We start from the raw sequence: 24,893 nt of genomic DNA on the forward strand, positions 1-24,893 counted from the left end.
ATTCTTGTTTTAGGTTGTTTTTCTTCACCTTAAATGCTTGTTTATCAAAATTATGGATTTTTTTTTTTTTTTGATAAACGTTATAGGGTTTCACATTAAGCAAAACTCTTTATTTTGATTTTTTTTTTTTTGTTTCATTACCATTGATGGCAAAATCAATAGCTATGATAATAATTAATAACTAATACACTTAACTAAATTACCAACTTGGGTTTTTTCTTGCCGTGCTCACCTCGGTTATCCCTTATTCGTTAAATTTATTTTCTTTTATAAAATCTATTATCTTATAAAAAATTAGCTATAGTCGATAAAGAAAAGAACTTTATAAAGTGACTAATAAAGCAATAAACTCTACCTTCCCATGTCATAACATGTTATGAAAACTAATATACCTTTTTCAAAAATATCCCATACATACATTATTATTATTAACTTAACAAAAAATGCATGTACAAACACATGATTATGAATCTAACCATCTGGATTGTCCATTTTTCTTAAAAAATCTCCATCAGCTTATGCTTTTTTGCTTCTTTTGAGATTATTAAACTCATGTAGAAACACACATAATTAATCAATCACACCCAAATGAAAATACCTGCCTTAATGATCACCTTTCTTTCTCACTCTAAAACCATATTTTATATAGTTTAGAGAAGAGGGTGATCTAGAGAGAGAAGCAATGAGTTTCAGGCATGAAAATGAGGAGGGGAGAGACCTCAGAAAACCCTTTCTTCATACAGGCAGTTGGTATCGTATGGGTTCCAGACAATCTAGCATCATGACTTCATCTCAGATGATCAGAGATGGCTCAGTTTCTGTGTTGGCATGTGTCCTCATCGTTTCCTTGGGCCCGGTTCAGTTCGGTTTCACTGTAAGCAATCAAGCCCATCATCGTAATATGTTAACTCATCGTCCAAACCAGTGGCGGAAGTGCGGAACCAGGGGGTCAAGAGGGTCCGTTGACCCAGTCAGTTAAATTTGTTGGCTTTTTTTTATATAAAATCTGTGTGTTTTTCTTTGAATAAAAATATTCGTTGGACGTTTTAGTTGTAACCAGCCAGAGAATAGAGCTTTAGAATAAAATAAAAAAAATAAAAAAAAGTTCTGGTTCCGCTACTGATCTAAACTTTCAGTCATTTGGAGTAATAAGAATGATGATACATGCATGCAGGGTGGCTATTCTTCACCTACACAATCGGAAATCAGTCGAGATCTTAAACTTACAGTCTCTGAGGTTTCTTTGGAATTGAAACTTTTTAAATTGTGTTTTTTTTTTGTGATGAATATGATTGAACTGATTCAAACTGTTGTGTTCAGTTCTCGGTGTTTGGTTCTTTATCGAATGTGGGTGCCATGGTTGGTGCGATAGCTAGCGGTCAGATTGCAGAGTATATTGGTCGAAAAGGGGTATGATTTTGTATCTGCAATAATAAGTTTATTCTGTGAGGTGACAGAATAATAGTATCTTTAAAACTAAATTTATATGGGAGTGTTTGGATGTGTAACTAAATAAAGTGATGTTGTAAGAAGACAGATTTGATTTGAGTGATCTTGATTATGACTTTCTGACCTTTAGGAGTCAATCAACTGAGTATCATATTATTGGATCATGATATCCATGTCCCAATATTCACTTTCAGAAACACATATCCAAACACCCCATATATTAAATCTTAGCAAGATTTAGAAAGTTCAAGCTTTATCTTTTAAAAATGGTAGATTTCTATTTTTTTTTCTCTGCTGAATGGGTTGAAGTGAGTCAAAATGGGTCGCCTCCGATTGACCAACGCCGCTAGTTGCCTCAAAAACAAATATAGCGATTTAACCCGTTTTAATCTTTTTTTCTAAGATGACATGATCCCATTTAGTCAAAACACGTTTTAATCCGAACCAAACTGACATTTTCTAAAACGACCCGTTTTAACCCGATCCCAGTGTATATGTGCGCACGCGCATGTGTGTCTGTTACGCGACCCGTTTTAACCTGGCCCACTCGTTTTGTCAGGCTCAATTAGATACGGTCATGTTGGATTTAGTTATTGCTTAGTTTAATCTTAGTAAATGACATTGTTGATTTGATTCCTTCTATTGTTGCAGTCTTTGATGATTGCCGCTATCCCTAATATAATCGGCTGGCTTGCCATATCATTTGCCAAAGTTAGCTCCTATATCCTTTTCTTTAATAACCTATTTCATTTAAAAAAAAAAAAAAAAACTTTATCAGATTAAATCGCTTATGTTTTTCGTAGGATTCGTCATTTCTTTACATGGGAAGGTTACTAGAAGGATTCGGTGTTGGGATCATATCTTACACGGTATATCTTTTAAGGGGCACGTTCAATACAAAACTAACTTTAAGTATATAACTATATAAGCACTTGTACGTACTGACCGTATATGATGGGAGACAGAGTGGATTATGTGGTTACATAACCACCTTATGTATCACAATAAATACGACAGGTACAAGTGCTTATGCAGTTCCCACAGTTCTCTACTAAAAATTCGTTCTATATTGAGCGACCCTCTGTCTTCTTATTCGGATTTCAGTTGTGCACAAAAACTAGTTGCTAAATGAAATCTAACAAAACAGTCTTTTGTTGGTTGTATTACAAAGGTTCCTGTTTATATAGCTGAGATAGCACCTCAAAACATGAGAGGGAGTTTAGGTTCTGTTAACCAGGTAATTCTTATTATTATTTTTTTATTAGTTAAAGTTTTTTACTTTTTAATATTTTATATTCTTATTTATAGTTATCAGTTACTATTGGGATTATGCTTTCTTATTTGCTGGGACTTTTTGTTCATTGGAGAGCACTTGCAATTTTGGGTAATCCTCAAAATTACATAAGCTAAATTATATGATCATTCTATTTTTATTTTTTTTTATTTTTTTATTTTTAATATGTAGGGACATTTCCTTGTTTAATTCTAATACCTGGACTCTTTTTCATCCCAGAATCTCCTAGGTGGTTGGTAAGTTTACGAAGTGTTTTATATTCTATGATTTTGGTTAGATTGTTTTTATAAAAAAATAAAGTTTTTATTAATATATTCCAGGCAAAAATGGGAATGACAGATGATTTTGAAGCTTCTTTGCAAGTTCTTCGCGGTTTTGAAACTGATATTACCCAAGAAGTAAACGAAATTAAGGTGAACCTTTTAGAGTTGTTATGAGATTAGTTTCTTATATCAAAATTATTATTTTTTCATCTCACAATTGATGAATTCGGGTAAATATTTTATTTCTTTCTCTTATATGACATATGTATATACATACACATGTCGATTTTGTTTATTTATTTATTTTGTATCTTGCAATTTTCAGAGGTCTGTGGCATCATCAAACAGAAGAGCTACAGTTCGTTTTTCGGATCTTAAACAAAGAAGATATTGGTTCCCTCTGACGGTATGTTGTTACTAACTTTCATATTTTACTGCTATAAAATGTGACAATTTATTTAAATTAGTTTTAAAATCTGGCAGATAGGAATTGGGTTACTTGTACTTCAACAGTCAACTGGAACCAATGGTGTTCTCTTTTATTCCAGTACCATTTTCCAATCTGCAGGTCAGTCTTGAATATTTGATTAATATTACTGATTTTTATATATTTTATTTATTTATTTATTTATTTACTATTATTATACAGGAATTTCTAATAGCAATGTTGCTACATTTGGACTTGGTGCCATCCAAGTAAGCGCCGCGCAACGACTCAAATGTTTTTCTTCACCAATTTAATATTCTGCTATCCGATGTGGCATTTCAACCCGTTTAGCTAATGGGTCAATTTGGGTTGGTCTTATTTTTAACGGGTCAAATAAAAAAATAGCCTAAAGGGAAACGAGTTGAGTGTAATGTACAGAACCACTTTAATCATTTAATTTAAATATTCAGATTGCTAATTTAAAAAAAAATATATTACATACGTGATCATAATTAAGGCATTAGTTTTTCATAAAAAGCATGAAAAGTGTAAACGGGTCAACCCAATCTGATCCATTATGGTTTTCTTCAAAAAAATGACCCATTTATACCCGAACCTACGTTGGCCCCACATTCCCATCTTACCGCTTATCTCTATTATCAGTGCTATTTTTCATAATTAAGTCATAACCAAGAATACTTCAAATATCAGGCCATTGCAACTGCAGTTTCAACATGGTTGGTTGACAGAACGGGCCGAAGGATTCTACTTATAGTAAGGACATGAATGTGTATTCTATTGATCTTTATCTATTGACTTTTGATTGACCTGAAATGTGTATCCTAGGTCTCTTCTTCTGGAATGACTGCTAGTCTTGCGATCGTTGCATCATCCTTCTTCATTAAGGTGATCTTCTAGTTCCTTTTTATAATTCGGATAAACTTTAACAGATCCGCACATTTCCGCACCTATGTTATTTGTCAATATCCTTGCAACTGATAATCAGAAGCAACATTTCAGGGCTTTGTGGAGGAAAGTTCCACCATGTATAATGTAATGGGCATCTTATCAGTCATTGGAGTTGTGGTAATTTTTTCCTTTTTTTTTTTTTTTTGTATTTTGGCTGGAGTTGGTTTAATTAATCTTTTGTTTAGGGAATGATCATTGGTTTTTCTCTTGGAATGGGACCAATTCCATGGATTATAATGTCTGAGGTAATTACGATTAAATCTTTTACCGCAGTAATTACTGTTTTTCTTATACTCATTGTTTCTTGGTGATGATACAGATTCTTCCGGTCAATATAAAAGGACTCGCTGGAAGTATAGCTACATTAGCCAACTGGTTTATCTGTTGGATCGTTACATTAACAGCCCCCTTGCTTTTATCATGGAACGACGGAGGTTTGTCTCTTTCAAACTCAAATAAACGGGTCAATTTGGTTGTACTTAGGTTTTCAGTGATTGCATAATACTAATAACAGCAATGTTGGTCTCTTAACAGGAACATTCACTCTATACATGCTTATGAGTGCTATAACGGTTGTTTTCGCGGGCCTTTTGGTGCCAGAGACTAAAGGAAAAACACTCGAAGAGATTCAGTTTTCATTCCGATGATCTGCTTCTACCGAAAATCATGATTAGCCAAATGTTGGTGTGTGCAAAAGCAAATGCACAATAAACAAAGCAAAACCGAATAAAGACAAAAATTGCAATTTGTTTTCCTTTTATTAACCATTATATTTTTTTATATATTAATATTTGCGCATAGGGTTATTTAATTTGAGCATGAACATGTTGATATATAGTTTTGTGTAGTAATTGTTTCAAAAACTAAGGTAAATCATCATATACAGAGATCTCATAGTGAAAAGATATCAAACTCGTGTGGCATGAAATCCTCACTCGGCCTGTAGTATTTTGCAGGAGAATATAGGCCCAGATTACCAACTTGACTTGTGTACAGGCACGCAAATCGCTCCACCTACATCATGAAATAAAATAAAAAACTAAGGCCCTTCGTATATGCTTAACTTATGAATAAGTCAATTCGGAGCATATTTCATGACTTTAATGGTATTTTCTAAATATGAAAGATTGAAAGATGGTTAAAACCTGATGAGCGAAACGTGAGTTCTGATACCCGGTTTTCATAAGTTGCCCCCACACCTTGTGAAACTGTCGTTCAGAAAAACATAATTACCCGACACAAAATCAAAATATAGAAAATACACAATTATCCATTTTAGAATTATCATGAAATTTATACCCTTTACTTATAAGAGTTTTGAGTGCAAGGAGAAATATAATGGTATATGGCGATAATTTTATAAAAAAAATTAATGAAATGGGTAAATATGAAGTTTTACCCTTCTCGTATTAGAGTTTTGCGTGCAAAGGAGAAAGAAAAATGAAATGGGCAAATATGAAATCTTAATATTTTGAACATGTATATTTAAATAAATTGATTGGGTGAATATGATATTATGCTAGTTTACAGGGGTATGTATGAAATTGCCTGTGTTCTAAAACTGGCTACCTTCTCGTGGAAAACTTTTTGAGCTTCTTGATGTGTTACCCTAACACGTTCACGTTGTACCTATACCAGCATATAAGAATATACAATTATATGACAACATATATTACAATAAATTCAACGGGGCCAAGAATATTTTTTTTAAATGTACAACCAGATATAAATATAGCTAACCTCAAGCGAACCAAGCTTTGACTGAGCCTTTTTTGCTTCATGAGCATCCAAACAGTCACACCTGCAAATCAAATACAAGTTAAATCAGACCGACACAAAAAATCAATGACAAAAAATACTGTCAGAAAAATGTGGTTGCTTACTGAAGGGACCATTTTAAGTGATGAATTTGATCTTCAATGTGATCTCGCTCACTCCGAAGAATCATAAGTTGCTGCATAATAAGGCATTAAGTATGTTATTTATAAGATTTTGTGTGGTGGTATGCAACTAAAAGACCTGATGTTACCTTACGAGTGTCCCGTAAGTGCCAGAGAAGTTTAACTTCCTTTTCAAGCTCTGGAACAACGAGCATCGTCCTCCAACCTGTTGACGTAAAGAAAAATAATGATGCTTACACAATTTTCTTTATGCTATTAGGAACATAGTTGTTAAAAGCCATCGCCTCTTGTGCCTAGGCCCATTTTTCAGGCAAGGCGAGTCAGTTGCGCTTTAAGTCGAGGAACTTGCGCTTTAATTCTCCAGGTGATGGTTCAGGCGCACATTCCGACGAGATTCCTAGATTCTTGAGAGTTTCCGGCCAAATTCTCTAAACTCCGACAAGTTTCTAGCCGAATTTCTTCTTTTATCCAAGGAAACTACTTTTCTACACTAATAATTTAGAACTTTTTGTACTAAATAGATGATATAAAGTGTTATATAAAAGATTTTGGTTATTTTATTTGAAGAATAGTATTCTTTTTCTAATACATAATATATTTTAATTTTTTTTCATTATGCGCTTTATTTTTTTCACGCCCTCGCTTTTTTTGCGCTTTGCGCCTACGCCCCAGGCGAGGCTTATGCGCCTTGAGTGCGCCTAGCGCCTTTAATAACTATGATTAGAAAAGTAAGAGGTAGCCTAATGAGTTATACCGAGAACTTTTTTGCTGCGCAAAATATCACCGTATATATGGTCTCCAACATATAGAACCTAACACATTGAACACCATGTGTTAATTTATCTCCATAAAGATTTCTAGTAAAAAAGATAACGCAACTTGCTAGATTCAAGATCATGATTAAAAAACAAACGTTAATGGAGATACATAAACAAGGCACCTGTGAACTTGATTCCACATTTAGTAGTTTATGCAGATGGCCAACATTGCCTCCCTGAGACAAAGGTAAAAATCACATATAAGAAAATACCGAATGGGTCTTTAATTGAATTATCTCCTTCAATAGTGTCGGGTTGAAAGGCTCCCATTTGCCACCTCTACGCGTAGCTATCAAAATATAATGTGTATATGTGTGGACGCTCGGGGGGCAAAAGTGAAAGTGCACTAATTTTAACATTATTTTACTAATTTCGTGAAAATAACGTTAAAAGAGGGGGATGGCTAATCATGCATCATGTGGTGGCGTTGATAGCCGAAAGACAAAAGGGTACATGCACTAATCGGCCTTTGTCCTGATTGTTGAGGGTTATGTGCCTTGTGTCCAAGGCTTGATGCAAAACTACTATCGAGCCGGGGGTCTCACTAGAAGCAGCATCTCTATTCCTACGGGGTAGAGGTAAGGTTGTCTACATCTTACCCTCCTCAGAACCTACCTTAGCTTTGCTATTGATGGGATTTACTGAGTATGATGATGATGAATAGTGTCGGGTTGAAATGTGCAACCCAAACCCAAACCCGACCATTATAACTAACCATGTAAATAGAAAACAGAAAAGAAAAACAAAAATATAAAAGTTTTTTTTTCTAAATACTTAAAACGGGTTAACGGGTCAACCCGCTTTTAATATGCGTCAACCCGAACCTGACCTGTTTTTAATACGGGTCAACTTGAACCCAACCCGTATTTTAAACAGGTCGTGTTAGTCGACCCATACCTGATTTTTTTCGGGTCGGGTCAATAATTGCTGCCCCTATATAGAGATTGCAACAATTTCCATATTTATAAAGTTGGTGATATTTACTCGGGCACACAAACTTCCCCCGATGCCATTTTAAGGGTACTTATAACAGCTGACTAGCAGAAAAAAATTTGTTCAATGCGATCAATCAATCGTTCCACTTTTCATAATAATGAGGGAGCTCACAACAAATATCAATTACCTGAAACACTTTGTAAGATTTATCTGGCATCTGATCTGGCAGTTCTAAAGAAGGACCCCCCACCTGAAGACATTGAAAATTTGGTAAACAAATGTATAATATATGTAACATAGAAGTAAAAAAAAAAATACTTTCCAGACAAACCTGAGCCATAGGACTACCATTATCAGTATTAATAAGCATTCCCGAATCAGTGTCCACAGCAAAAAGATTTGTACGGTTTTCATCATGGAAGAATTTTGGCTTTGCACTGCATAATAAACGTATACTTCTTTGAGATACGTTTCACTATACATAAACAGTATTGGTGGATATTGGACATTCACAATTACACAGTAGAGAATAATATATAAAATTTAGTATTATTTATTTATTTAAACATGTAAAAAGACTGCAAAAACAGAAAGAGTATGACCTGCCAGATATGACAACGTCAAAGTGTTTGAGCCAGTCAAGGGTCAACGAGGAGCTGCCATCTGGCTTTGGGGGTCCACATAGAAAATTCATAACAACATTTGTGTAATCCCAAAGGCTGCATAATAAATATAAGCTAATCAAGCAGATATTTGTAGTTTAAAGTAATCGTACATACACACACTCACACATATATCAGACCAAGAGTAAAGGCGTACCTGTTCGTCACCAGGAATACAGCAAACCCAGAAGTTCTAAGCATCTGAAGCATCGGGACTATTGAGTTGTCTTCATTAATGTACCTGATTTCATTTCAAAAATATTGATGAGCAGAAGAAATATTAAAAGGTACAAGATAACCACATATCAAGAGTTTTAAGTCTCACTTTTTTGGATCATTTGCAACCATCTGCTTCAAAGTTCCATCACGATGACACAGATCCACTGCAGCTCGAACATCTCTGTACATACAGAAGTAACTGCACAAACATAATTTCCACATCAACACTTATAAACCGTAGTAATATTTGAAAACATAATTTCACTGTATAAGATTAAAGGCAGATTGCAATAATTAAATTAGTTATGATGACTTTTGTAGGATAGGCAGGACTTTTACAAAGGAATAATTAAAGTCGGTTATGAAAAAGAAAACCATCCAACCAAGATTAGCTAGGTATATGATCAAGTGTACAACTTTTTATAGTATGCTCAGCATAAATGCCATGTAAGCATATTCTATAACACTTTTAAGACTTACAAACACGTGGCTTGATTATAAAAAAAAATGGTTATTCACTTTCATCTATAAGTGTACATAAACAATGATCTGAAAATGCTTACTCTTTTTCTTCTGAGATTTTTTCTGGATTATTATCCTTGAAGTCTACCAACTGAGCAAACAAATAAGCTTCAGCTAGTGAAAAAAGGGTATCAATGAGTGCATAATCGGGTTCGTCAAACGCATCTCGAACGAGGGTATTTCCATACGTGGCCACCTTTTCATCCTTTGATAATAACCTAAATCCGTGATACGCCACTTTCACATATTTATGTCTGTCCATCTGCAGAAAAAGAAGAAAGAAAAAAATATATAATAATATATATGAATTTATTCCCTCCACTAGTTCAGATTAAAAGAATAATGTGATTCATCGTTATTCGAATAATGTTCTTATTCTTAAGAGAGTTATCGGTTCTCTTTAAGGGGCCTGAGAAAAAGTAACTGAGCATACATGCATAGATAAATATATATGCATATGCTTGTATATATGTATAAAATGTAAACCTTCAATATATTTCCCCGCTTTTTGTCAAGAACAAGTCCTCTGACCATGTACGTCCAATCAAAAGACCAATCAAGTAACTGCGTCCATTGAAAAAATTAATAAAAAAGTATAAGATATCAGAAAAATAAATAACCGAACTGAAACAAAAACTAGATTTTAGGATTCGACCCACTCAAAATTTGACATAGTAGTTGCTCATCAACACAAAAGGATAAAATAAAGAAAAAGAAAAATGAAAAATGAGGAATCCATTGTGTACTTAGTTAAGGGATGACAACGACAATATGAAATAAAATACTATGTCACATTATTCCTCATGTAGCTTTTTTCCTTTTGTCTTCCTACTTTTCTATAGACACTAGTAATTAACTAATTATCAACTTTTGCAATTGCATTAATATTCCACAAACTAAACTAATACTTATCTTCTTCAAAGTTTAAACATATTTTATCCAGATTTTGCATGATTAACATAACAAACCTCATTAGGGTATCCCAAGTTAGCCACTAACTTTTTGACAGTGCCGTTGTACGCAAGTGACTCAAAAGTTTCCGGCTTGTATTGTGCAAGTGTATAATCCATGTCAAAGCCAACAGCAACTATGTTTTTCATATTCACAGCCCTGTTACAGAAAATATGTTTGCCGATATCGATCTTTTGCCCTCCTTCAGGAGATGCCCATACACACGAAACCTCAGTTTTTCCACAGCCATTGGGTCCCTTTATATCTGATGGAAATCCATAACCTACGGCGTCCATTTTACTTCTTGTTCCTAACTGAAACGGGCCTGGTTTAAACATACATATATATATTGAATTATCAGCAAGTTGCATAATAACACCATTTTTCTAATATTTAAATGTAAAATACAAATAATACAGTATACCCAGATGACAGTTTTGAAAACTAATCTATACATTCATAAGCGATCATACAAACTTAACGACCTCATAACATAACTACCAAAGTTTACACCGTAAAAGCATGAAATCAAGAAGGTATAGAGCCTTAACTGATAACTAACCGTAAAAATACATGATGAAACCGAGACATACCTTTATTGACCAGTGAAAGAACAGAAAGCAACTGTGTAAATGCTGAAAGCTTTTAGTTTAAACTCCCCAGTTAGGCTCTGCTAAGTGATAAACACCTAAAAATCCCAACAAAAACCTACTAATCAAATCAAAAGTCTACAGCCTCCAAACGCAATCAAACACCGAAACCCTGGACCGATCTAATTAAATCACGACAGCGACACGATCGCAAGGTAACACATAAACAATTCAAATCTTAAATCGTCTACTTATACGAAACACATAAACGTGTGAGTGTGAATCAAATCTTCAACAAGAAACATAATACAATAATAAACTAATAACCAGATTCCTTCCAACAACTCAGTTCACAAATCATAAATCACTCATAAACAACCAGCATTAATAACTTATAATAATAAAACTAATAATAATAATAATATGTTAATTGCTAAAACCACGGAACACGAATCATGCATGAAATGTCACAATCACAATTCACAATCAAAACCTAAACAGTAAAAATAAATAAACAATTAAAAAAACAAATCACATCATATCATATTCAATTGAATAATGATTTAATGAAATTAGAGCAAACCTTGAGACCTGAACAACTTTCTGAACGAACAAAACCCTAAATCCGGTGCAAATTGGGGGAAACGAGTATGCGAAGGGTGTAGAACCGAGAAACAAAACGAAACGGTTAGTGATTTAGGAAAACGCATCTTATTTCACGTTTTATATAGACATTTAGTGACGAATAATAATATTAATATTATTATTATTATTAAATGAAAATGTAACAAAAGGAATCAGGTACGACGAGAATCCGCAGCGTTAGCGTTGGTGATTAATGAGGAAGGTGAAGGTGATGAAGACGTATGAATCATTGAATGGTGCTGACGCAATCAATTTTGGAATCTAGTGGTTGATGATATGATTTGATTTGATTGAGAATTGCATTTAGGTTGTTGGTTTCGGGACGGAATTAAATGGTGCTAGAGATGCGTCGTCGTTTTGGGTGTGAGTGGAATTGTGGTCGGTGGGAGTTGTACGGTTGGTTGTTGTGAGTGGGAATGGTGGCGGAGATGACGGAAGATGCTGGTGGCGGAGTGGTGGTGGTGGTGACCGTTTTATTTTTATATTTTTTGTTTTCGGGTTGTGGTTTGGTTGATGATCATGTGGAGGTGGTGTGAAGAGGGTAGAGTTGTATTTTTTGGATTTGGCCCTTGTAGTTTCTGGAGTGTTCATTTGATCCCTTCTTAGATTGAGCATTGACTTGATTTTTAAAACATCTTTTTTTAACAACAAATGCTCGGACACTCATGATCCTCATGATCACCCTGATAGATGGATCATCTTTCCATACGAAGAGCAGAAGGTGGTCATAGAACTACCACTCGACCCACCCATGAGGAAATTAATAACTGGGAAAATCCCCTAGCTTAACCCAGAACAAAATTTGTTTTAAACGATACCCCAACCCATAACCTCTTATTTGGAAAGTGATAGGATTGCCACTCGACCAAAAGTCTTTTTTTTTTTTTCTATTTTAGCATTTTGTTTTATTTTGCATTTTAGTATCATCGTTATGCTGGTATAAGTTATGTGGAGAAAACAAGACGAGATCGTTTAAGAATATGTGAAGGTTATCAAGGGTTTATATTGTGCTTTGCGGGTTTAGTTTATTTGTTTACTGGGTTAGAAACCAGTATGTTATACGAGTTGAATGATATTTGATGCTTGCAGATAAAAAAAATTATTTAGAATCTTCTTTAATGTCATTGGATAATAGCTGTCTGTAACAAAGGAAATAAAATCAAGAAGCATTTTGAGTTTAGAAAGGATTTTAATTAACTTTAAAAAAATTATTTTAAACACTTTGAGTGAAGAAAATTGGAAAAACCTTTCAACGTGCTCATAAAGTTGTGACACATGGCGCTATCAGTTATTTATTAGGTATAAAAAATTCATATTTTAGAGTATTAGTTCAATTTGTTTTGTTAGTTTAATAGGTTTACGTGTTAGACCCTCTCCAATGCAATGCATTTGTGGTGGATTTGTGACATGAGTGATGAGTTGGAAGAGATAGAGTATAAATGTTTTTGGCTAAGTGCATGTGAAGATAGAATGATATTTGTGAATAGTAAAGTTTTAAATGAAGAAAGATCCATAGGAAGGAAGGTGAATAGTGAAATGATGTGAAAAAAAAATTTTAAAAATTCATCTTGCATTGGAGATTGTTTTGTAGTACAATTGTTATAAAGTGTAGTATGTATTCTAAAGTTTTTATTTGTGTGAAGTTTATTGTTTAGGGTTAGGATATAATAGGAAATTTATTTGGCTAAGAATGCTAGGAAATGTGATCTTGACCATCCATTTAGTTAATCAAGGGCTAAGATTAAATGAAGGAAATTGAAGGGAATAAAAGAGGCGCGTGAGTTTGTTTAGGAGCATTCTAGTTAATCCAAGGCAATAGTTTCTCTCTCCTCCAATCCCCCCTCCCATTTTTTAAACGTTAATAACTCTTTCATACGACATTATTTTTTTATAAAAGTTGCACCAAAAAAACGAGTGTTTTTTATCTTTAAAACGAGTATACTATTGCTATATTTTCGAAAAAAAAATTCTAAAACTCAGTTGCGTAAAACGCAATTGAAAAAAAAAACCCTAAAAATGACATTTTTCTAAAACGCAATACACCAAAAACACAAAGAAATGTCTTATTTGTAAAACGCAATGGTCAGAAAACACAAAGAAATGTCTTATTTCTAAAACGCAATAGCCTAAAAACATAAAAGAAAGTTTACTTTCTAAAACGCAATGGACTGAAAATACATAAAAATGTGTTATTTGTAAAACGCAATGGCCAGAAAACACAAAGAAATGTGTTATTTCTAAAACGCAATAGCCTAAAAACAAAAAAAGAAAGTGTACTTTCTAAAACGCAATAGACTGAAAACACATAAAAATGTGTTTTACCTAAAACGCAATGCACCAAAAACACAAAGAAATGGCTTATTTGTAAAACGTAATGACCATAAAACACTTAAAATGTCTGCTTTCTAAAACGCAATAGACTGAAAACACATAAAAATGTGTTTTACCTAAAACGCAATGCACAAAAAACACAAAGAAATGTCTTATTTATAAAACGCAATGGCCAGAAAACACTTAAAAATGTATCCTTTCTAAAACTCAATGGCCTAAAAAAACAAAAAAAAAATGTTCTCTCTAAAACGCAATGGACTGAAAACACTTCAAAATGTGTTTTCCTAAAACGCAATTGCCAGAAAACACATAAAAATGTCTTAGTTCTAAAACGCAATGGCCTAAAAATGTCTGTGAATTGTCTGAACCAGAAAGTAGGAGATCAAAAGGCTGTCTACGAATGCAGTTTTCCAGAGGCAATTTACAGAAAATTAATTTTTCTGATGCATTTTTATTAAAACAATTTAATCGAAAAAAAAAAATTTCGAGCTGACCCCAACCAGGGGCTCTGCCCCTTGGACCCCGCCAGGGGCTGCCGCCCTGGGACCCTGCTACCAAGGGCGCTGCCCCCGGACCCCCGCTAAGATCGTAAAACGCAATGACTAAATCAAAAACCCAGATCGTAAAAATGAAATTAAAGAATTTCTTACATGGATCGAAGTCGATTTCTTCAACGATTGACGAAATTTGAATGATTGAAACACTTATCAGCGATCGAATCGAACGGTTCGAGTGATTATCTTCAAAATCACCGGAAAAAACGCGATTTTGTATGAAATTAAACTGAGTTTTCTTCAAAAAAAAAAAAAAAGGCTGAAGAACACGTTGATCGGGTGTTTGAATCATTGATTGATGACGAAAATCGCACTATAATGTAGTGATTATTGAGATAGAAAGTGAATAAATGGTTGAAGATGGTGGGTTTTGAAAATGGTGGGTTTTGAAGTTACTGGGAAGAAGAATGAAGAAGAAATGATAAGATTGACTAAAATACCCTTCCTCTTTATTTTAAATTTTGCCACATGTCCTAATCCTATTGTTTCATATCCTTCCTAGCCAAAATAAACTTTCTATTTGATCCTCACCCTTGTTGTTTAACAGAAATGGGGTGAGACAGATTGTCTCTCAAAACCGGTGTTCATTTTGTTTCTTGATTTTTAAGAGCAACTAGGATTTTGACCCGCCGCGCGTTGCGGCGGCGTCAAAAGTTAAAGTAACTCGTATTTATACTTTATATTTAACCTGACTCTTTACTGAATAAAATTACGTCATCGTCGAATGAAAATGTATTATATTTGACCCAACTCGTTTTCGAATCCAGTTTACGAACGTACATACAATAAGTATAAAACATATTATTTTTTAACAGACTCACTTGAGAAAAAAAGTTTATGTTAAAACGTGAATTTAAGATGACAGGTGCGTTAAAACTGCGATACGCAACACATTACATTGGCGGCACCTTAGTTGTTTATAGCGGACGACACATTATGTGATGCGTTGACCATATATATAAAACACGTGTTTGATGTATCCGATCAAACTCAGTGTAACCTATATAAGCATTGTGGTTACAATGTACAATGATGACAATAACGTGTGATGCCCGCACGTGACATTACACGTTTTTGACTTTGTTACACACGGTACTTTCGTGACATTAACGTCATTATGTATATATAAGGTATGGCTCGATCCTTGTGGTGTAAAGTTGTAACAATATTTTAGACAATCGCGTAAAGTCGTAAAAGTAATCTAGTAATTAACATGTTTATACATAGATAAAAAATAGTATAATAATGTGTGGCGCTATGGTATAAAGTCGTAAAAGCAATTCAAATGAAATGAGACGTCAAGTTATTAAGTAGAAAAAGTTGGCGGATCAAAGTTGTCAATTACCAAAAGTTAAAAGTGAATGTGTAACTTACTTAGTTTGAAAGTGTGAAGTGAAAGAATTAAAAGTATAAGGGGTTAGAAAGTAAAAGTATCGGCGTTAGAATTCTAATATATGAAAATTGAAAGGAGATAAATGTTTAGAGGCTAAATGTGTATTTATGTAAAAGTTAAGAACTTAAAAGACAAAAATCCACGGACTTTGCCTTTTAAGATGTTATAAAATTTAGTTAACAAAATAGAGGTGTCAAAATGGAAAATGTCACACAGAAGGGGCCAAAAAGAAAATGTGTTACAAAATATAAGGGGTCAAAAAGGAAATAACACTGATGAGCAAATAAGGCAGAATATTAAGGGGTGAAAGTGATTACTTTTCAAAGTTTAGGGGTGTGTTTGTATTTATACTTTATATTTAACCTGACTCTTTACTGAATAAAATTACGTCATCGTCGAATGAAAATGTATTATATTTGACCCAACTCGTTTTCGAATCCAGTTTACGAACGTACATACAATAAGTATAAAACATATTATTTTTTAACAGACTCACTTGAGAAAAAAAGTTTATGTTAAAACGTGAATTTAAGATGACAGGTGCGTTAAAACTGCGATACGCAACACATTACATTGGCGGCACCTTAGTTGTTTATAGCGGACGACACATTATGTGATGCGTTGACCATATATATAAAACACGTGTTTGATGTATCCGATCAAACTCAGTGTAACCTATATAAGCATTGTGGTTACAATGTACAATGATGACAATAACGTGTGATGCCCGCACGTGACATTACACGTTTTTGACTTTGTTACACACGGTACTTTCGTGACATTAACGTCATTATGTATATATAAGGTATGGCTCGATCCTTGTGGTGTAAAGTTGTAACAATATTTTAGACAATCGCGTAAAGTCGTAAAAGTAATCTAGTAATTAACATGTTTATACATAGATAAAAAATAGTATAATAATGTGTGGCGCTATGGTATAAAGTCGTAAAAGCAATTCAAATGAAATGAGACGTCAAGTTATTAAGTAGAAAAAGTTGGCGGATCAAAGTTGTCAATTACCAAAAGTTAAAAGTGAATGTGTAACTTACTTAGTTTGAAAGTGTGAAGTGAAAGAATTAAAAGTATAAGGGGTTAGAAAGTAAAAGTATCGGCGTTAGAATTCTAATATATGAAAATTGAAAGGAGATAAATGTTTAGAGGCTAAATGTGTATTTATGTAAAAGTTAAGAACTTAAAAGACAAAAATCCACGGACTTTGCCTTTTAAGATGTTATAAAATTTAGTTAACAAAATAGAGGTGTCAAAATGGAAAATGTCACACAGAAGGGGCCAAAAAGAAAATGTGTTACAAAATATAAGGGGTCAAAAAGGAAATAACACTGATGAGCAAATAAGGCAGAATATTAAGGGGTGAAAGTGATTACTTTTCAAAGTTTAGGGGTGTGTTTAGGTCGGTGGCAAAAACCACCGAACTTTGTTTTTAAGAATATAGGTAATGGGCCAAGCATATCTTTCCACTAACATATGAGTTATTTGTTCTCTTTGTCATATTATGTAACATGAGTTATTTCTTCTCTTTGTCATATTTGTGTGTTACATCATACATGTATGTGTTTTTCTTTGTGTTATTTGTGTGCTACATACATGTATGTGTTATATCGATTTTATGTTTGAAAGTTACCTATTTATTCATTATAGATAGATTGATAATGAAGGTTGCTATCAATATTTCAGATCATTATCAAATCAAACCTTGGTTGTTTAACGTCTTTAATTAGACATATTTTTTTAAAAGTAAATACATGTTTGTATTTTTATCAAACATAGCTAGTAAATATATCTTTATGCCGTAATCACACGTATATGATATCTTTTGATGTTATTTAAGCATTCACGCAACACTTATGAAGCGACTTATTTTCTTATAGGGATATTGTATTAAACAACCCTACTAACTTCTACAAATTGACCGATAGCATTCCCAGCTTTTGATTTATACCACACCACTCTCAACTTTCAACTGATTAGCCGATAGCACTACCAAACTAACCCAGTTTGCTGACATGAGTTGCCACGTCACCAATACCACACCACCCCCAACCTTTAACTGATTGGTCGATAGCACTACCAAACTAACCCAGTTTGCTGACATCAGTTGCAACGTCACCAAACCAGTGCCATGTCAGCTGCCACGTCATCAAAAAAACCAAGTCAAGTGCCATATCATTAAAAAGCCAAGTCAAGTGCCACGTCATACACATCACTGGAAATGTCATCACAAATAGTGGTTATAAACATACGCATATTACTTGCCACTTTGCAATCAAGCTGGCAACAAAAACGAATTTTATAGACTTGTTTATTCGAAATGAAAGGACTATATTAATTCATATTGTTTCTTGGGGGGTATATATGTAGCAATAGTAAATGATGAGAACGTTAATTGCAATTATCCGAATATTCTTACAACAAAGTTTAAAGTTTTTTGAGGTTTTGTTATTTCTAAGGTTTATGTGAATTAAATGTGGATAGGTGGAACATGCACATAAAAAAACATGTTATTTTATTTTAAACTAGTTATTTTCCACCCGCGCGTTGCGGCGGGGATCCAGTAACTGCAAAACGTGTGTCAGCAACAGCAAGCAGATACCGAATAGCAAAACATAAATAAAATGACGTGGTAAGTATAGGATCCACACGTCTTACACGTTGGAAATTCGATTGTTTTCAATTCAGTTATTACGGTGCTATCATGTTAAAATATGGAGGAGCTTCACGTTAAAATATGGATGAGCTCGGTACCGGTAACGGCACTGAAAGTACCGATCCGAAAAATCATCGAAATTAGTTACCGGCACCGAAAATGCTTGGTACAATACGGTATGGTATTTGAAGCTAAAAATCAATAAATACAGGTATGGTGCTAGACCGGTGTCGAACCGAAAGTAACGATTCTGAAAACGCCAAAAGGGGGGTACCAAATCAGTATCGAGAATGATTTGGTATAGTAAATTTGGTACCAATACGATACCAGTTTGATTACAGGATTTGATACGATTTGCTCATCAATAATCTAAATATCTAAGTTAATTTTACATGCTACAATTCATTCATTATAGAAAAAGACAAAAAAGAAAGCAAAATAAGTTGTTGTTTATATAAAACCCAATTCAAACAAAATACAGTTTATTTACTGTGTGTATGAAAAGTAATATAAACGGTGCAATTACTTGCATTGCTACGTTGTTATAGGATTTGATGAGCTCAATACCAACCGTACCGAAAATACCTTTACCGAAATCTCTAAACGTGGGTACCGGTACCGAATATACCTAGTATGGTACGGTGCGGTACCGACCGGTACTGGTACGGCACCGGTATTTGAAGGTAAAAACCGGTGAATACCTGTGCAGAACCGGTACCGAAAATACACCGGTTTAGTAGATTTGAGACCGATACCTATACCCGATACCATTTGCTCATCTCTTAATGATGTTACCATTCTAATCTATTCTAATTCTAATTTTAATTTAAAATTTATATATAATAAAATCTAAACTACTGTTCATTCAGTTTAGATTTTACAGTTTAGATTTTATTATATATAAATGATGAAAAGTAACATTTTTCATAATACCAACAAAGCTCAAATATATAATCATGTCCTTATTCACCCCACGACGAAGGAGAAGTTTTGCAGAAATAACATAACTTAAAGACTGAAATGATAATCATTCACTTTAACACTTTTCACATCAGTTAGAGAGTGACTTCAATAATTATCTCATATAGTTTAAGCTCTCTCTATAAATAAATATCAATGAGTAATGAAAAACACAAAAACAGTCAACGTCAACATGAAGATTGTATATTCGTATGGTATGATGATCATTACTAATCACGCCCAATCATCATTTAACATGTCGTTTTATGCCTCTATCATATTTCACTATATCACACTTGCAATAGTTATCCTATTCCATTATTCACTTTTTTGTTTTTTTTTTTATTTTTTAATTAAAAAAGGGTAAACTACACTTTTTGTTGTTTGTATCGTATTGCAATGGATGACCTTTAACTTCAATAATTACAGTCACAGTCCTTTATTTGAAAAACTCGTTACAACTTTCGTCCTTTAACACTAACAGGTTAAAACCATCAATCAAGTCTATTCACTTAAGGGTATTCTGGTCATTTCACGCTTTTATTTAAAATGTTTTTAATAAATAAAATCAATAATAATAATAATTACATATATATACATCATCTTCCCCAATTCCCTAACCTATAACCCTAACCACCACCACATCCTACCACCGCCACCACCATATGAACCCTAACCACTTTACAAAATAAGTCACAATCCGATCCTCTAACTCCATCTTCTCAATCACACGCACAAAAAAACACGAAATCACAATGATGCTAGACTCTTTGCAGATCGGGACACCGGATTCTTCGCAGATCTAAAACAAAACAGATAATTTGATGAGTGTGAAGTGTGGGGAGGGTGGAAATCGACGGGAATTGAGGTGGTCGGTAACAAAGATAGGGCTGAAGAGTGACATCAATGGCAGTAAAGGATGAATTGAGTTGTGAGGATTTTCGGCGAACGGTGAAGGTGGTTCAATGACAGTGGTTGTCGGTCAGAGGCAATTATTTTGTATGGCGGGTGGACCTTACACTCGTCGAAAATAACTCTGCTGGGAGAACCAAAGTGGTGTTGTTCAGACAGGAATTAGTGAAGAATAATGTCAGCCCATAGAGGGCAGCGAACAACACTTTGTGTTCTTCTTAGCACATGCAATGTCCAACAAGAACAAGGTGGCTGTTGTTCCAATCAAGTGAAGCCCATGTTGCTCAAAGAACTTTCTAGACCACAAAGGATAATTGTTGTTTGATTTAAAATACACGTTGAGTATTAGCAGTGGTTGCTGGCCAGAGACAGTTTCAGGTGGTTTAATAACGATGGTGGTGGAACACTGGAATATTGAGAAAGAGAGAGTTGAGGAGTCTGAGTTTGAGAAATGTGTAACGAGTTTTTCAAATAAAGGACTGTAACTATAATTATTGAAGTTAAAGGTCATCCATTGCAATCCGGTACAAACATAAAGGACGAAAAATGTAACTTACCCATTAAAAAAACATGTCATACAAATAAATAAAAATTCCATTGAACTTTAAAAAGTACAAGCTACCCTTTGGTTGGTGAGTTCTTTCCCTTTGCCTCGTCCTCCACAACTTCCTTTTACTTGTACTTCCTCCTCTTGTTCTTCATCTTCATTGGTTGGTGGCTCTTCTTCTTCTCCGTAGTCTTCGTCAAATCAGGATCACGAACCGGGTTACGATACGGATTGTTTTGGTAGTGGGAGGTAAGCTCACGATACGCGAAATGGTCGACCATTTGGTTGTCCATGGGTGGGTTGGAAACAAGTTAATCGTTGGGTGATAAAGTAAAATGACCGCTTACGACTTGGGTTGGTATGTTGGGGTAGGAGAAGTGTTGTGGATAAGGTTGCGTGGGATACGGTTGGGTTGGTCTCGGTTAGGTGGGAAACGGTGGTGTGGGTATGAGTTTGTCTTGTAAACAAAACTTACCCATTTCACCTAGATTAGCACGAACATGCGGCCTTAACTTTATCGTCGTAGCGAACCTTTTTTTACATGGGCCTTCCATAGAGTTTTTTGGTTGAAAATTGGGTGTTGCAGGGTGTATTATATAGAAATAAATTGTATATAAAATGGGGTAAATGTTGATGTGTATATAGGGTACAATATATATATATATATATATATATATATATATATGTGTGTGTGTGTGTGTGTGTGTGTATTAAAAAACAGCCCCCCAATGGTCATATGGTTGTTGAACGACTACATTTGCATTTCACGCATTCATCCATCAATACGCGATACCTACCACCCACTACGAGCCCATCACGCATAATCAAGGGGATGCGGCTGTAAACGAACCGAACGTTCAACGAACAGTTCGTGAACTATTCGGCGGGAAGTCCGTTTATGTTCATTCATTTAGTTAATGAACGAACAGGAGCTAGATATTTTGTTTAATTAACTAAACGAACGAACACGAACGAATGTCTCGTTCATTCGACTGTGTTCATGAACGTTTGGTAATATGTTCGTTTATGTTTGTTCATTACTTCCATTCGTCATTGTATGTTTATGTGAATTTGTTAATCGTATGTTTATGTGAATTTGTTAAAGTTTTTAATGTTTTTTTTAATTTCACTTTCCCTCTTAAGTTTTACTTTCCCCCTTAAGCATTACTTAACAAATATATTAAAAAATAGTAAAATGTAAACCCTCATTAAGTGTATGAGGAAGTTGGACACTAAGACATTTTTTGGGATATGTCTAAGTAACTTTATATAATTATGTCTTAACTTAGCTAAACTTGATTCGTATGGTGCTTGTAGTAAACTTCTTGCGTCTTGAATTCTTGATTTATCATTTAATGGTTCTGTTTGCTTACCTGTGTCTAATGTTTAAGATTAATGGTATTTTTTCCAAGTTTAATGTTCGCTTGTGTTCGTGGCCGGTGTTCATGAAATGTTCACGAACAACTGAAATTCCTTAACAAAAAGACACAAACATAAAATTATGTTCGACATATGTTCGCTAACAGTTCACGAACATCTTGTTAAAATGGCAGTATAAATGTGCTTCCTTTTTAACCTGTTTTATTTTATCTTCCCACAATATTTCTAATATCTTGTTTTTCTTTTGTTTTGAGGATTGTTTGGATTTGCTGCTTTGGGCCGCTCCCCTCTTCTTGTGTCGCTGGCCTACCTCTCTTTGGGCTTATAAGGATGGGCTCACAGCTGTCTCTTTGGCTAGGGTTTTGTGCGCTCCATAAAAGGGAGTCTCCGTGGCTGCAGTCTTCATTGAACATCTTTGGCTCTCATCTTTCTCCCTCTTGTTCCTGGTCTTCCATTGTTTCTCACAAGTAACATTCGTGAGAGTGTAGAGCCCTTTTCATTATTGCTTCGTCTGATATTGTTTATGTATATGATTCACCAGTCAATCTGTGATGACTAGTTAATCATTCACTTGTAACTGTGGTTGTTTACATAAATAAAATTTGTGCCTTTGTTTTGAGATTTGTGACATGGTATCAGAGCCCCGAGGTTAATTCGGGCTCTGGTGTTTCATCCGCTGCGTTTCAAGGTTCCGGCTGCCTTCTCCTTTTCCGATCTAGGGTTCCTCCTTCTGGCGGCGCCTTGTGGATTGGTCCCTATTTCCGGAGTATTTTCTTGATCAGTGGAGACGGTGTAGACACTACTAGAAAATATGGTTTTTGTCATGTAATTTTTGGTTACAAAATGGTAGCAATTTCCTTGTTGTCACCAGTTTGCCACCAAAAATACTGTGACAAAAACACCCGTGTCAATTGCCCTAATGCCACCAAATAGCCACCATTTTTATATTTTGCTACCTTATTTTTACCACCACAAAATTGGTCAAACTTATTTGCTACCGCTTCATATTTGTTACACTCCGCCTTGTTTGCCACCGAGTTGTGCCCGTTGCGTTTGGCCGCTGCGTTTTTGTAGCCGTGCTCTACGTTTCGGCAGCCGCACGCCGTGGCAATTACACACACTATCTTTTTACAGAACGATTTAGTGTAAGATAATCAATTGACAAGCCTAGAAAATTAACTCAATTGTTTGGACAAATATATATATAGAGAATCGAGCAAAGTTAACAACAGTAGCAAATTTGGGGACAAGAAACTACAAACAATTTAGGGCTTAAATGATTACCTTCTCTAATGGCGGAAACGTCCGTTCCTCCGCCAAATCCTCACTCCACCGCACCAACTTCTTCGACCGATTAGCCGACGAGTTAACCGCCGGCGTTGTTGAAGAAAACTGATCGTCAGTGACGTCAGCATTGCTTGTTTCAACGGAAGCGATAACAACTTTCGGTTTTGGATTCGGATCCGAGTGATCGAGATCCGATGAGTTGTTCGATTTGTTCGTCGAGTTGACATGTAAGGTGAAACTGTGTTAAGTGATTCCATCATCTGAACAGGTTTCTGGATTGATGAAGTTATTTAGTTGTGATTGCAAGGAAGGGATTTTCAATCAAAACCCTAAATAATGAGCCGGATATTAACCTAGTTAAATTTGGGCTTAGAATTTCATTTTCTTACCGCTAACATGATAGCAATTAAAAAATACGCGTATATTTAGGATAATATACAGAAGTTATTCTTATTTTTCCATGAATTTGTCACCAAAAATATATGGTGGCAATTTTTTCCACCGCTTTGCTACCAAACGATGCTGAATACGCTTAATTTACATATCCATGGGAAATAGGTGGCTAAATTTGCCACCAATTTTTTCGGTAGCAAATTTTGGTGACAATTGCCAAGTTTTCTAGTAGTGAGATCTTGCAGTGTGAAACCCTAATTTCTAGGGTTTGGTAATTTTACCTTTGGGTATTTGGATTCTTGTGACGGTGCTGCAGTAGAAACCCTTATCTGCGGTTTCTCCTCTGGTTGGTAAAGAAGATCCTCGTTGGTCCCTTTTAGGGCAAACCAACAGGAAATTTATCCGGTTTTCTGATCAGTGGTTGTAACCCTAAGTGAAGGTTACAGACCTGGTCCATCTAGCTTGCACCCATTGTGAGATCGTTTCTTCCCCCTCCTTTTATTTTTACATTTGCATCACTGTGTCTTGTGTCTAGGCATTTTGATACCGGGTTTTAGGCAAGACCGGCTTGCTTTTGGGACACAGAGAGGGTTCACTCTGTTGCATTTGTCTGGTTTGGTCTGTTGTGTTGTGGCTCCCTGGTTACCGTCTACAGAGGCACCTTGAGTGACGAACCTCTAATCAGACCTCTGTCCAGGCTTCGCCGGTCCTTTATTTGTGCTTTACTTGTTTATCTACTCTGTTTGGGTGTTTGTCTGCTTATCTATTTACCTGTCTGATCTGTTCTATCTGTGAGTTTATTCTGTGCCTTTTTTTCTTGCTGTT

General features: G+C 34.9%; 2 protein-coding genes across 15 annotated transcripts; one reads left to right on the forward strand and one right to left on the reverse strand.

Moving 5' to 3' along the window:
- Positions 1-682: 682 nt before the first annotated feature.
- Positions 683-5,169, forward strand: LOC110941589 (sugar transporter ERD6-like 6). Its single transcript, XM_022183248.2, has 18 exons — positions 683-874; positions 1,175-1,237; positions 1,321-1,410; positions 2,101-2,160; positions 2,253-2,318; positions 2,621-2,686; positions 2,758-2,833; positions 2,915-2,979; positions 3,064-3,156; positions 3,332-3,412; positions 3,490-3,574; positions 3,656-3,702; positions 4,145-4,207; positions 4,280-4,339; positions 4,454-4,519; positions 4,588-4,647; positions 4,722-4,836; positions 4,937-5,169. Exons 1-18 carry the CDS (start codon positions 683-685, stop codon positions 5,047-5,049), a joined length of 1,461 nt encoding a protein of 486 aa, XP_022038940.1. The 3' UTR covers positions 5,050-5,169.
- On the reverse strand, positions 5,138-12,161 carry LOC110941588 (5'-nucleotidase domain-containing protein 4). Of its 14 annotated transcripts, none has more exons than XM_035990763.1 (18): positions 11,585-12,160; positions 11,005-11,099; positions 10,429-10,736; positions 9,947-10,024; positions 9,502-9,722; positions 9,045-9,137; positions 8,877-8,960; positions 8,660-8,794; positions 8,380-8,494; positions 8,245-8,307; positions 7,244-7,297; positions 7,058-7,115; positions 6,432-6,508; positions 6,286-6,356; positions 6,143-6,203; positions 5,951-6,031; positions 5,548-5,610; positions 5,138-5,416 (listed from the first exon to the last, which is right to left on the reverse strand). In XM_035990763.1, the coding sequence occupies exons 3-18, from the start codon at positions 10,705-10,707 to the stop codon at positions 5,294-5,296; spliced, it is 1,656 nt and encodes a 551-aa protein (XP_035846656.1). In that variant the 5' UTR covers positions 10,708-10,736; positions 11,005-11,099; positions 11,585-12,160; the 3' UTR covers positions 5,138-5,293. The 14 variants fall into 14 exon arrangements, with proteins under 14 accessions (XP_035846656.1, XP_035846659.1, XP_035846657.1 ...); XM_035990766.1 differs by having other exon boundaries at positions 8,660-8,776; positions 11,585-12,159; XM_035990764.1 differs by having other exon boundaries at positions 11,593-11,722.
- Between the last annotated feature and the right edge of the window lie 12,732 nt (positions 12,162-24,893).

Source organism: Helianthus annuus, chromosome 5 (genome assembly GCF_002127325.2).
Source record: "Helianthus annuus cultivar XRQ/B chromosome 5, HanXRQr2.0-SUNRISE, whole genome shotgun sequence".
NCBI classification, from domain to species: Eukaryota; Viridiplantae; Streptophyta; class Magnoliopsida; order Asterales; family Asteraceae; genus Helianthus; species Helianthus annuus.

Bases quoted from the DNA above. Each gene is read 5' to 3' on its own strand.
- LOC110941589 (XM_022183248.2), top strand. From the start codon at position 683: ATGAGTTTCAGGCATGAAAATGAGGAGGGGAGAGACCTCAGAAAACCC. The intron at 1,411-2,100 runs GTATGATTTTGT...CTATTGTTGCAG, and splicing joins AGTATATTGGTCGAAAAGGG to TCTTTGATGATTGCCGCTAT. The intron at 2,161-2,252 runs GTTAGCTCCTAT...TGTTTTTCGTAG, and splicing joins TTGCCATATCATTTGCCAAA to GATTCGTCATTTCTTTACAT.
- LOC110941588 (XM_035990760.1), bottom strand. From the start codon at position 11,711: ATGCGTTTTCCTAAATCACTAACCGTTTCGTTTTGTTTCTCGGTTCTA. The intron at 10,737-11,584 runs GTTTGCTCTAAT...TGTTTAAACCAG, and splicing joins AAAGTTGTTCAGGTCTCAAG to GCCCGTTTCAGTTAGGAACA. The intron at 10,025-10,428 runs GTTTGTTATGTT...CAATGGACGCAG, and splicing joins ACTTGGGATACCCTAATGAG to TTACTTGATTGGTCTTTTGA.